This window comes from Numida meleagris, chromosome 4, assembly GCF_002078875.1.
Source record: "Numida meleagris isolate 19003 breed g44 Domestic line chromosome 4, NumMel1.0, whole genome shotgun sequence".
NCBI lineage: Eukaryota > Metazoa > Chordata > Aves > Galliformes > Numididae > Numida > Numida meleagris.
The window spans coordinates 1193634-1207233 of NC_034412.1; the positions used below are offsets into that span (position 1 = coordinate 1193634).

General features: G+C 43.0%; 1 protein-coding gene across 8 annotated transcripts in view; it reads left to right on the forward strand.

The window, feature by feature from the left end:
- LEKR1 (leucine, glutamate and lysine rich 1) overlaps window positions 1–13600 on the forward strand; it is a 63607-nt gene that overhangs the window by 28198 nt on the left and 21809 nt on the right. For all 8 annotated transcript variants that reach the window (XM_021395014.1, XM_021395006.1, XM_021395008.1 and 5 more), the window contains 3 exons: window positions 333–452; window positions 1015–1190; window positions 2794–2979. In XM_021395014.1, coding sequence (XP_021250689.1) covers window positions 333–452; window positions 1015–1190; window positions 2794–2979 — 482 coding nt within the window. The remainder of the gene's footprint in view (window positions 1–332; window positions 453–1014; window positions 1191–2793; window positions 2980–13600) is intronic.

The following is a 13600-nucleotide window of genomic DNA, read 5'->3' on the forward strand; positions in this document are numbered from 1 at the left end:
GTCTGGTTTCAGTCCTACTTTCTTGGGGTGGGACGCAGTGCAGCCCCTCTCCTCAGCTGGGTGATGCAGCAGCACTGAGAGAATGGGGTTTTGCCACTTTGTACCACGCATCTCGTAATCTCATGTACACAGGCGTAACTGAAGCACAGATGGAACAAACTTTAATCTGTGTTTTTAATAGGAGAGAGGGTCCTGATAACACTCTCTCCCTTGATTCTCTCCACTTGAAGGTTGATATGTCAACCTGAAAGAGGCAGATATCATCGTTGGAAAGACGTCAGTATATTTTTGTTTTAAAGTTGAGTAATACATCGCTTTATTTACATTTGTAGAATAACAAGCCTAACAATGGAGTTAAAAACCAAACAAGATGAACTAAAAAACATGAAAGAAGACTTGCGCTATTTCCAGGAAGAAAAGGAAGCTGCCCATAAGCAATCCCAGGTGCTCAGGTGAGAACCTAAAAAGCTTGGCTTTTGGCAGTGCCTGTGGCATGTGGTCAGCTGAAGAGATGTTTCAGGTAGGAGGAATGCTGGGAGTGAGAAGTGTTTGGAACCATCCGCTAATTTTGCTTATCCAGGATGTATGAGATGCTGTAGTGTTAGCAGGGGTAACCAGAACGTGTGATTGCTGATATTCTTGCCAACAGGCTAGCTTTTTCACAAATTAAAAGGCATTAAATAACACTTAGAAGGAAGTGGGTACCACTTTTAATACGGTGGGGATACAGTATTCCTTACATATTGCTTGTAAGAATTCAGCATGAGCCTAGAGTTGTAGTTCTTTAAGCACCGTTGCTCTGATTTCCCAATAAAATTAACTGTTTCATTTTTACATGTAAGTTTAAAATCAATGTTTAGAAGAATATTGAATTTATAATAAGTTTCATCCAACGTATTTCATACTCTGAATTGTAACCCAACACACTATAAAATATTATGTAACAGAAAAGTAGTTATCAGGCTTACAAGTAAGGTATTTTGTCATAGCTGCTCTTATTTTTCTGTCTTGCAGAACTACACTGGAACACCATTGCTCAACTCTGAGCAGGGCTGTCTCACTGTTTCCTTTCATCAGAAGAGAGCTAGAAAGTGTTAAAGAAGTTGTGTCCAGTAACCTAGAGAGCTGGGCTGCCCTGAAAGAAGAAATTTTTCAGCAGATAAGAACTGTTAGCAAAGAAGCTTTGACAGGTAAATTATCACTTTGCATGCTGGCAGGCATGCAAACTCATATTTATGCTTGAATAACACTTCAGCTCTGCCTCAGCTGAGAGAGGAGTTTTGCTGAAAAAAAAATATGCAGTACTGTCATGGCAAACTGCACCATCCAAAGGATCCAAACAAGCTGTGTGTTGACTCTTGCAACTTTAATGTCTTTGGTCATGCTTTGCATATTTGTATTCCCATCCTTACAGTTTTTTAGTGTGTATCAGTTGATAAACCAGTATTTGGTCTGGAGAATAACTGTATCAGGGTTATAAGGTTGCAAGGGACTGGTAAGCTGACATCACCCAGCACAGAGCTGATTGGGAGGGTGCTGTCTGTGGAGCCAGCACAGAGAAATCGCTCTGTGGCATCCCTTGTTATAGCAACAATCAAGGGAAATGTCAGCGTCTTGCACTTTGATTAATGACTTCATCTCCTAATTAGACTGAGCACGGAAAGTATTGTGCGTTCCTAAGTATTCCTCTCTTCCTGTGTTCTCTGTGTTCTTTCTAGCTAATCAGGAGAGTATGTACATGCCTTTCTGCAGACATATTCAGGTTCAAGGAGTTTCATAACATTGCTAAGCTTCTTTTCTGAAGTATTCCTTGTTTTGTTTGCTAGAACTGTGTATGTGGATGGTCTCTATTGAAGCAGAAGTACAGCCCTTCTGGTTCTTTAGGTATTTGTGCTATTATGGGTGCTAGTTATCCTCAGCTGCTTTCAACATATCCCACTAAGAATAGTACCACACTCTGAATATGATACATATCCTTAGATATGGCTTTCTAAATCCAAGCAAGGTAGTCACACATCTTTTTTTCAGGCCTCTGAGTGATGTTCAGAAGCCTTTATCCTCTGTTTTGAGTTAACATATGGTAACGTATGATAGCTTTTTTTGTCTTACCGTTTTGTGCAACAAGATCTTCAGAGCTTGTTTTCCACAAGAAACTGCAAGAAATGTTGCATGAAATGCTACTCCTTATGCCTAGACTTTAGTTGGAAAAAAAATATTATAAAATCCATTAGGTATGTACATCATTTAGCCTTGGTTACTTAATGGCAAGTAGGCACAGGTATAAAAACTTAAAGCATTTTGCCATTTAGATTTAGTCTAACAATAAATTGATGTAAGTGTGGAGTAAGGCTACAGAATGCTGAAGTCCTGAAGCTGTAAATCAGGTGTGGAGCAAGGGAAGGTGATGATATTGCCTTCTACCAGAGTACAAACACTCTTTTAAAGGTATTGGTCAAGATGTAGATCAGAAGACAATACAGGGACAAGTGGCTTCCCTTTTCCAGAAGTCAGTGAAGCCTCCAGATGGAGTAATCTCCAAACAGAGATCCTGCTCACTTGGCTTCTAACCCTTAAATGAGAGTGAGGAGGGGTGGACCCTGGGTCTACCCCTTCTGATCACCCAGGTGCATTTCTTGCACCTGTGTGCCTTGCATTAGCCAGGCCTTCTCACCTGCTGCTCAGTCACTGGTTCAGGCTGTGACCTAGTAATCACCATTCATCAGGTGAGGTTTAATGAGGCTTTTTAATGAAGAAGGTAAATTTGACAACAGGCTATGTGATTTGTCTCCTCAGAAATACCCAAACTGACTCAAAAGTTAGCAAAATCGCAGAGGGAGAACGAGTGCCTTCAGGAAAAGGTAAAACATCTGACTCTGGTGGCCGATACAGTTGAGCTGAAAACTCAACAGCTTCAAACTTCTCTTCAGCAAGGGAGTGAGCTACAAAGCAGATGCCGTGAGCTACAAAAGGAAACATTAGGTAAGAGAATTTTGAGATTCTAAGCAAATAAAATGAAATGTAAAGTTCTGAAAGTTACTGTGGCTGTGCTCAGCAGCTGAACTCAGGCTCTAATAAAGCACTGTTATGTATTTAGGTTAGTATCACTTGAATCTGGTTTCTTTAGAAAGCAGTATTTCATTTGTGGTGCTGACTCAGAGATGTTTTAAGGCATTTGGAATGTATAGAGGTTGTGCTGTTCCAGGCATGGCTTTGAGCCATCAAAGTGGCACTGTGATTACCGTGCCCCCTTATGCACAGTGTGTTATTTCAAACAGAAAGTGGTGCCTCTCAGTGCTAGTCATGATGAAGGAATTTCACTGATCCTTCAATAGCAGTGATAATATCGAATGTGAGACTGAGGAGTGGGAGACTGCAGGCACTGTGGAAGACTCATCCAATGAGTTATCGACCCAGACTGCCAAGGGCAGGTTTCATTTCTGTCCCTGTATAACAATACCATTAGGAAAGCTCCAGCAGGGGTGGAGTTGAATGCCAGATATGAGCAGATAACTTTACAGCCTTCACCTTATTGCCTTTTTGTGGTACAGGCTCTCACTGTACTGGAAATTGCTCAAGCAGGCGGAATCAGTCAGAAGACAGTCAAGGTGGCTGGCTCAGAACCAGCACCAGAGCTGCAGATCCTGCAATGTAACCTACAGCAATTATTTATTGCAGTTAATTAAGCTTTCCTTTCTCTGCTAGAAGGGTAGCATTTATGGAAGGAAAGTTTGCTTGATCTTTTTCTTGTGCCATTCAAAGAAAGCGTCCTCAATTTCTTTAGTACAGCAACCTGAATGTTCCACTGGAAGTGCTGATAAATTGCAGTTGTTTATGAGTTATTTGAGGGTGATTGTCCCAGGTTCTCTGAACAGAACCCATGCATCAGTGCTTTGGTACCTGGTTGTGACTTGATTGCGTAGTGGCGTGTTTTGGTCATATTGTTACTCCTTTTGCCCTAATACCTGACTTTCTTCTCTGTTGTATATAACCAGAAAAAATATTTTCACTTTCATTTTAGGAATATTTTATCCTCTAACTTTGTTTAAGTAAGCACAAATAATGGTAAGATGTCAAGCAGTTAGGCCATTTATTATTGGTCTTTCTCTAGAAATCTGAGTGGGTGTACTACCTGACTGCCATGAGGAAAACATAATTACATTTGACACGCATTTTTCTAGTGCAAAAATTAGATGAAGTAAAATAATCTCAAGGCAGAAAAAGCTCCCTCTCGGGTGCACTCTTACATTCCCTTTGTGTTGAAAGACCTTTTAATTTTGCACACAAAATAAGAAACTTGTGGGTAGCTCAAGTTAAATTTCCATTGCTGCCGTGCAGCCTGTTGCAGGTCCTGCCTTAAGCAAGCACTGAGAACAGTCGTGCTTGCAGCATTCAGGACTGAAGATTTTTCTTATTGTAAGGTGCCACGTTCAATAAATCTCAGATAATCGTGCGCATTGCTGGGTGAAGTGGCTGGATGTGGGCATGTGAGAGTTTCGGTGATCTCGGTGGTAGTTCACATGCATTCTTGGGAGCTGGAATGCTGGCACTTGCTGCTGCTGCAGAAAGTCTAAAGTCCAGTCAGCTTGGTGTCCTGTCCTCGCTGCTGAAAGATGGCACGGTTCAAAGGGCGGTGCAGGAACTCCAGCAGCAATTACGGGACAGTCTGTCTTCCTTGCATGTCTCATCCTGATCTAGGACGTCCTCGGGCCTAATAAGACAGCCTGTTGAGCCTTGAAATATCTGGCTTAATATCTTTACATAAGATATTTGTAGCGTCACGCTTATACTGGTATGAGAACTACCCGGTGTTAGGAGTGCCCTTTTCAGTTTTGTAAAGCTGTTGACTTCAGAGGTTCCTGTAAATTATTAGTTTCATAGTTTGCTTAGATGCATTGTAAAGATAAATTGTCCTCCTTATTTTCCTCATTTTTTAACTCTGTGGAGCAGTGCTTTGTTTTATGCTAGAAGATGAGAGAAGGTTGCTCACAGTCAGCTTGTTTTTTGTGATGCTTGCATGGTGCTACGGCCCAAATTCTCTAAACCCTAATATAGTTCCTTAAGTTTCTACTCTGCATTGGAACATCGCACCAAGCAGTGATATTTATGTTCTAGTTTCTTATGCACAACATCTGTAATATCTGTAGTATATATGAGTGCCATGTCATGAGCAGGTTCAGACTAGTTCATGCATAGCATAGCAACTTTGGTGCTGGAAAAAAATGGAGCTTTAAACTTACAGAGAAGTTTCTGATCTAGAGGCCCAGCTCTAATCTTTGGATCTTCTCCAAGTATTGATCTATGAGTCTACCAAGATTGCTCAGCATTTCCTGTTAAAAGAGCATGGTTTTCAATGGCTTAGAATATTGCTACACGTCATTAATCAATGATTTTTTTTCCAATAAGAATGGACATAGCTTTCACGAGAGTAAGATGGGTGGGAAAGTTACTGGACTTCACGTTTTATTATGCCAACTTTGTTGAAAAAACCATGAACTTTTTGTTCTCTGAGAAAGGACTTTGGGACTGGGAGGTTTGACAGTGTTCTTGACAAAGAGGACCAAGTTAAACTGATGTCCAAGCCTCTGGAGACATGAAATACCCATTTGTTACTGTGATGGCCAAGCTTTGTTTGGTGCTCTGGCTGCAGAACACCGGGCTGAGCAGTGCTTTCCCATGCACTGCTTGTTTGAGTGTCCCTGTGGTTGTCTGTAAACAAGCTCACACTGAGCAGGGAGATGTGAGTCTTGAGTAGCTGGAGTTTTTTCATCCTGCGGGGAGGGGGGGAGGGAGGGGAAAGCAGTATGCCACGTTAATATATTGGTAATATATGGCTATAAAGCATAAAAGAAAAAACAGCTAGTATTTATTTCTCGTGTTTTGACTAAAGCTCTTACCACAGTCACGAATGCAGGGTTTGTGTTGCACCACCTGTATCTTTGTGCATCGTGGGCTGACAGCACTACGAGAGCTGCTTCCCATCTGGTTTGAGACCTGACAGCTACCATCCTGTTCTCACTTAGAATCGTGCCCGGGTCTGTGCTCTCTCCAGGGGGTAGAGCTCACAGAGGAGGCAGGAGCTACATACTGAAAGAAATAACTCTGCAAGACAGCCGTGTAGCTGGGAGGAGGATGCTCCCAGCAGTATGTGTTGAGAAAGCCAACGTATGGGTGGGTGTGGGCAGCCTCCTCGTCTGTACCGCGCTGCCCCTGGGCCTCGTGCTGGGCAGGGAGGGGATGGCTGCCAAACACTGTGTTCTCCTTCTCCCTCTGGCCTGGCTGCAGCTGATCCTTGTGGTTGGCCGTGTTTTGTTGCGTTGTGTATCCTCAGCTGAGCAACAGCTCCCACGTACTTCTCAGGGGCTGCAGATTTCAGTTTCTGTTCCTCTTTGGCCCATGAGTCAAGGAGGGCAGTTGTGCTGCTTGTGGAATTCGGCGTTAAGGTAGGCAGCTATAGGGTTTGACAAGATATAAACAGGGATTTATTGAACTAAATTACTGTTGGTCCCTTTGTTGTAATGTAACTGAAAGTGAAGGTATGACCCTTGAAAGAAAAAGCCTGAAACGCTGGAATATTCTGAAAAGGTTTTATCGATGTTTCTCTTTATTAAAACTTTTCCCCGTTAGCGTTGACAGGAGACGTAACCATGAGCTGACATCTGTGGTTTTTGTCATTTAAAAAAAAAAAAAAAAAAAAAGCAACTGTTGTTTTGGTGTTGTTTGTTTATGTGCATTCCAAGGGAATATTTTGGAAGCTGCGTGTTTCTGTTTATAAGGCAATGGAAAGCATCGTGCTGCCCAGAGTGCTGCCTCTCCCAGGAAGCCCAGGAAGCACACTGTCCTGCAGCCTCTCCTGCTCCATCTGTTTTTAAAGATGCTTCCAGAGACGAAGGGTTAAAAAAAAAAAAAAAGAAAAGAAAAAGCACGTGTAATGGGTTCACTCAAAAGTTATCTCAGTGGTTGGTGTGACTGGATCCTCCAGCATCTCGGCAGCATAATGCTGAGCACCAGGGTCACTGTGACCGCTGCTCAGAATGCTCTGCTGCTCCCCTCGCTGCTTGTTGTTTTCCCTGTGTCAGATTTTGTTTTCAAACTGTGCGTAGTACATATTTGAAATAGCAGATATTTTGTGGAGACAACATGAATATGTCGTGTATGGAATTCAGAGTATTAGGACGCTGACAGATGTTATTGCAGAGCTAAAATCTCGGCACAGAAAGTCAATGCATGATGTGAGGCATTCTTTTGCATTCGTTTTTATTAATAACAAAAATGTATCAGATCCTTCATAGGAAGTCCACTATTAATAGGAAATAAAATGTGGATATCCAGAAGTTTTCAAGGCAAAAAACCCCTGCTTGCTCAGGCATTTTTGTTCTGTCCTTCCCGAATTGATCGGTGTAGCACAAATCCATCAGCAGACAGAGGTCTGTCTCTATGGAACGCATTACGAGATAGGGATAATCAAGCTGGGTAACTCGCAGTGGCAAAAATCAATTTCTGTTTTTGTGAAATGGAAAATATGATTTTAATTATGAAACAACCGTCAAGCATAACATTATCTTTCCATCGTATTAATAAATGAATAGGAATAAGCAGCACATCTTTATTGGCGTACTTGAGCTCGGTGAAAATTAATTCTGGTTAGTAGGTTTATACTACATAAAGTCAGTGTGTCAGAGATCAGTCAGAACTACAGTGTCTGGGTCTCTTGGTTTTCTTTTTTCTTCTTTCTTCCTTCTCTCCACAAACTGTTGAAGCTGATATTCCAGTTTTGGCTCTGTACTGAAATAGGTCGGTGCTCCAAACAAACAGAAAACCACAAAAAGCCAACGCACCAGGATATGTTGTTGGCATGTCGTAAAGGATTTTCATTTGTCCAAACAGCACTTTGGAAATTCTTGGTTTGTATGTTTTTGATAAATCTTAAATTATTGCCATATTTCATATTACCATATTTCATATGGTGGCAGTCATTTGCAAGAACCGAAACTAGCCCGTAGTTTCTCCCGTCGTTTCGTGCTTCTCGTGACCTTTATGAAAATTACCTGAATGAGTTACATTTTGCTGGAGAAGTGATTTGATTTCTGATTTCATACCACTCTTCAGCGTCGTCGGGTTAGTGAGAGATGACAGGTCTTGAAAAACGCTCAGCTCCGAGCAAAGTCTGGTGAGCAATTGTCTGATCAAATACACTTAAAGAGCCCCCAAACCAGTAATGCATTGTGATAGTGTTGTCTGTATTTTTGTGGTTGGGAGCAGCAGAGGAGCTGCAATAGCGTGTGCTCCTAAAAGATAGGTGCTAATATCCCTGCTTGCACTTTTATTACCAGCCAAATCCTTTCCTTCCCTTAATTGTAGTTATGGAATAATCTTTCTTCACCCAGTCACGGCAGTCTTTCTCAAGCTCCCCTTATAGGTGTGGATTTACCTCTGTATGGATTTAAATTGCTGGCTGTGCACACGTAATCTGTCTTCTAAGGCTTTTGATGCTCCTGCTTCATGGTCTATTTAAGTTGCTAAATATAAGCTTAGTGGTCTGCTGACATAATAAGACTAATGAGCGATGATATAAAAGTGCAGGCAGCTGTAGGAATAGCTGGGAAGCTTAAGTGGGGAATGTTAGCACACTTCATAGAAAGAAGGAGCAGTATTTTCATGTACATGAAGTGTCTCTAATGGCACTTTAAAGGCTGCTTTGAAAATGCAAACAGAATAGTTTCCTGTAGTTTGAGGGAGGCTGCAGTTCAAGTATCCACTATTCATGCTGCAAGTACTGTTGAAATATTTTTCTATTAATTCCAGCTGCGCTGCTAAGATTTGGAGGGTGAGAGCTGGGGAATGCAGTTTGGTGTTTGAAGAGACTGACAAATGGGTTAGACCAAGCAATGGCTCATTAGTGCTTTTCAGCAGTCTCTTGAAATGGAAGAGGAAATACGTGAAAGTGATGGAGCAGTGTCCTTGTTCTGTTCAGCTCTGTGCCGGGGCAGTGCTGTGTTGGAGCGTGATTTCCTTACAGGAGAAGGGTCCCTCTTCACTTCTGCTTTTGGAAAAGCAGGAATCTTCACTAAAGGAAATATATCAATCATGTTTTATTTTATCTGTTCAGCCTAAGGTCTGTGACCAAAAAAAAAATCTGTCTCCCGGGAAATTATGGTCAGAACATTTTGTTACCTTCAGGTTTCCTAGCTAGTAGGTAAGTGACAGCATTTTGACTCAGTTTTTGCACACGGGAGAAGAAGGTCTGTGGGAACAATTCTGACTTGCACATCCCAATAACCTTGACTTTGAAAAGGCAGGAATATATGCAGAAAACTCAGGCTTAAGAGCCATATCTCTCTGACTCCCCAAATCACCAGTTAATTTGGGCAGCAGGGAGCAGGAATTGTTGAGATAGCATTGTTTCTGGAAGCAAGCACATGTTAAGGTGTTATAAAAGTTGTTTGTGTGGGGTATACAGTTGCTGGTTTATTCTTTTGAGAAGACTGAGGGATTCTAGATTTGTACAATTGAAAAAAAATGAGAATCTGGTCCCTTCTCCTGCTTTCTCTATGCTTGTTTTATATGCAAACATGAAATAACTAACATGCCAGTTCAGAGCAGTGGTGTAGAAAGCCCGGGGCCTGGCAGTGGTCAGCAACATGTGCTTAGGGAGATAAGAGCCTGGCACATCCACCCAGTTCCTGGCAGCTCTCAGTGCTATGGAGCCGTCCTGGTGGCACTGCTCGAGTCTCCAGAAGTGACATCAATGCATGTGGCTGGGGCCCGGCCCTGGGCTCTTTCCAGGCAGGTTTGTGCTTGTGAGTCTCAAATAGAAGGAAGTACTTCCTTGTGTATACAAAAATAGTTTATTCTAGAGAACACAGTACATGAAATATTCTAAATAAAAACAAATAGTTCTGTTCTGTGCAGGCAAGGACTTTGGGTGTTTAGTTCAATTCTTTGGTCTCCTTGAAAAATATAAAGAGATGCAAATTAGTTTGACAAATATTATCATAGCATTAGGATTGGAAAAGACCTCTAAGATCATCAAGTTCAGCCATGAACCCATTGCAACCACGTCCTTCAGTGCCACATCTCCACGGTTCTGGAACACCTCCAGGGACAGTGACTCCACCAACCCTGGGCAGCCTGTTCCACTCTGGGCCACTCTTTTGGAGAAGAAATTCTTCCTAATATCCAACCTGATCTGTGATAGCACAGGGAGTGTCTCACAAAAAGCTTGCATTCAAGGGAGCGTGGGCCAAGTCTCTGAAACAGGTTATTCCTAAGATGAGGTTAATTGGACAAGAGAAACATATCGTAGTAAGAGCTGGGCTTGTCATAGCAGCTGTTTGTAAGTGCCTGAGGGGAGATATGATGATGGTGGTAGGTTCAAGCTGTTCTGGGAAGGGGCAAGTGGTAAGGCAAGGGCCTCTGGCCATAGGTGGGAGCTTCAGGCTGCTCATCAAGAGGAGCCTTTCCAGCAGAGACTGCTCTGAGGGCTGGGGGAGCTCTGCAGGACCTGGCAGGACAACCCTAGGGGATCTCATCTGGTTGGTGGTAGTGCTGCTGAGCAGTGTGCTGAGCTGGGCAGCTGCCAGGGGCCCCTCAGAGCCTCTCTGGGAGGCTGTGCCTGGCTGAGTCACTATGAGAGCCTCGTGAAGTTTGATGAGATCAAAACCATTTCAGTCTGAGATTGCTGTGCAAGTAGCTGCCTCTACCTGCCCCTCGTGCTGGTACTTGCGTGGGTATTTCTGGCCAGTGCCCCTCAAGGGCAGCGTGTGCGGCCTACGCAGCCCTCCCACCTCTGAAGGTGCATGGAGGGGACTGCCCCAGCGGGGCTTGCTCATCAGTGACCAGGTAATGAGTCACAGCGTGTTGTCCTTGAAGCAGAATATGTCCCAGTTTTTCCCCAGTGCTGGCTTAAATGAAGGGAAAATGAAACTGCTTTGTCCCTGCACTGTTGCGCAGTGATGTGCTAAAAACCAGTAAATGCATTTGCGTGATATCTCTAGCCAGGTAGTGGGAAGTGGCCCATATTTCTGAAATTGGGAGCAAAAATCTTTGTAGGCACGCATTTATTTTTAGCTCGGCACAGTCATTTTAGACCTGAGACTCAGTGATACAGAGTGGATTCATACCATGACCACAGCTAAGCTGCAGAGTTTCTGTGCGCCAGCAGCTGAGCTGGTCTTGCTAAGGCAGAAGGGTCTCCAGCAATGACTGGGGTCCACACAGCTTCAGTGGCAGTATGACTTTGACCTGTCCCTATGAATTTCTCCAGAAACTCTTAATTACTGGCAAGTACTCTTCCTTTTTGTGTACATGCACGAAACACTGAGCTTTTGTTTAGGTGAGACCGATGTTTTCAGAAAGTATCTTGGTGGGTTTTTTTTTTTTGGAGGATTTGCAGGAAGAGTAGAAAATTACATAGCTTCACTGTGCGTGCTTCTGAACTGATATCACTGCGAATCTGTTGCAAATTATCCGGAAAATTGATGGCTTTTAGAGTGGCTGCTTACCCAATGTGAGTGTAGTTCGGGATGAGTGGGGTGGGGTGGGTTTGTTTTGGTTTTTTTTTCCACTGAGAACTTTACCAGTTGTTGCTATTTACGAAGCAGAAACTGGAACCTTCCCTGAACACCGTGCCATTGGCAGGGCATCTGGAAAGACCACACGCTGGGTGGCTGAGTTCCTGAGAGCCATTTCCAGGCATACTCGCTGCTCTCAGCACCGCGGTCTGCACGTGTGGGAATTCACCCAGTCAGGAGGAAATGATGACCAGCTGCGGTTCTTCAGAATTGCCTTTTCCTTGTGCATCTTCTGGGCCGTGCCTCCTGGAGAGTACGATGCTGCTGAAACACAGAGCTGTAGGTGTGGTACCTCTTATCCACCGTTGAGCACTCTTTGGAGGCAGGGCTGAGTGCGGGTGCTGCCTGGAAGGCTGACCAAAAACCTCAGCTGCCACAGGATGATAAGGTTCCTGTGCCCCAGCTGGGCCTCAAAGATGAGTCTCAAGAGAACCTCCCTTGCTCTGATATGTCATAAAACGGGTGACTAGTCACTAAAGAAAATCTCTAATTTCTTCAATTTTGAAAGAAATGTCTCTTTATTTCAAGTGCTGTTAAAAGATCGTTTTTTTTCTCTGATAAATACAGTCAGTAAATACATTCCTCCTATCATGACCAGTTAAAAATAAGTGGAACAAAACAAACCTGAACTGTTCTTAAAAAGAATGGACTAAGTTTGATTGTTCTTAATGTCCTATTTTCTAAGGTATTGCCTACTATCCAGTAAAAGCTGTCTTGTCTTGTTTGCTGCCTGCAACAAGTGTGGCCAGTGTCTGGAATGTGTCGAGAATATACCTAGGAATTATAGCAACAAACTGCTTTTGGAGCTATGAAAAATTACTCTAGTAAGAAGGTTTATGGCTGTGGTAAGTTATAATAAAGATGGGTATAATCATATAATAAAACAGGAGCAATGTATTTGGACTGAAGAGTCTTTAAAATGTGATGCTACTTAAAACTTTAACATGAGTGTCAATGACAAAGCATTTGTAGTACCATTCTCAGTAGTTGCCTCAGTTCTCCAGTGTCCGTGGTAGAAATCTGTTTCATAGTCTCTGTGGGTGTAGGTCTGATCCCTCAGACTTTCTGCTGTGCAGCTCCTGTTGACTTTGGTGGGAACTCTCTCTCAAGAAGACCTGCAGAAACAAGCTGTATAGCTGAATCCATCTATTCCCTCGTGAAAAGCTCCCCTCCAATGCTCAGTCATTACGAAAACTTCTCAAAACAAATTGAGTACGAGACGAAACAGCTGAAAGACCACCCAAAGTACTACCACCAAGTTAAGCACTAGCCCTTTTCCCTTTCCCTCAACTTGCGTCCACCCTCTCAAATCTAGGGAGAGGGGGGGAAGAAACGTAGTTGTTTATAATTGCTAGGCATCGTCTACAATTACAAACTTAAAAGAAAAAACTGTTCAGTGCAGATCTTTGTGAAAAGCTGGTCTGTAGCAGCCAATCCCATGCAAAGGGCTCTCCTTGTCTTGTTGATCCACAACAATCCAGTCTTTACTTTATCTGTTTTAACAAGCAGTCGCGTTGCAGCAGAGCTTGTTGTTGTCAATTTTAGATTGTTCCCACATGTTCTGTCTAACATCTGCTTAGTGTTTGAAGCCAGTTTTTTCCCCTTTTTCTGTAGGCATTCAGAGCCATTTATTTCATAAGCCAATGTCAAGATGAATGACAGGAAATTAACGGTGAATTATGTCACTTTGGAAAAGTGTACAGAACAATACATTACAGAAGAATGCCTCACTGAAGACACTAAAGTAAATGAAAGTAACTGCAGGTGGTCTGATCTATCCTTCGTGTTCCTGGCTGTGACTTCCCGTTCCTGGAGAAGGGGAAGGTGCCAGCTCTGAGCAGAAATGCCTCGGCCTGGCCTGGTGAACGCTGCACAGCTTTTTGATGCAGATAGCAGAGCTCAGATAACTCAGTGACTGCGTGACCCTGATTACAATGGGGGTTTGTCATGGAAGTTTTTGAAACCACCTAGGGGAAGTTTTGACAAGAACACTCACACAAGCACAGATTTTAAATAGTCATCAGTTGTCA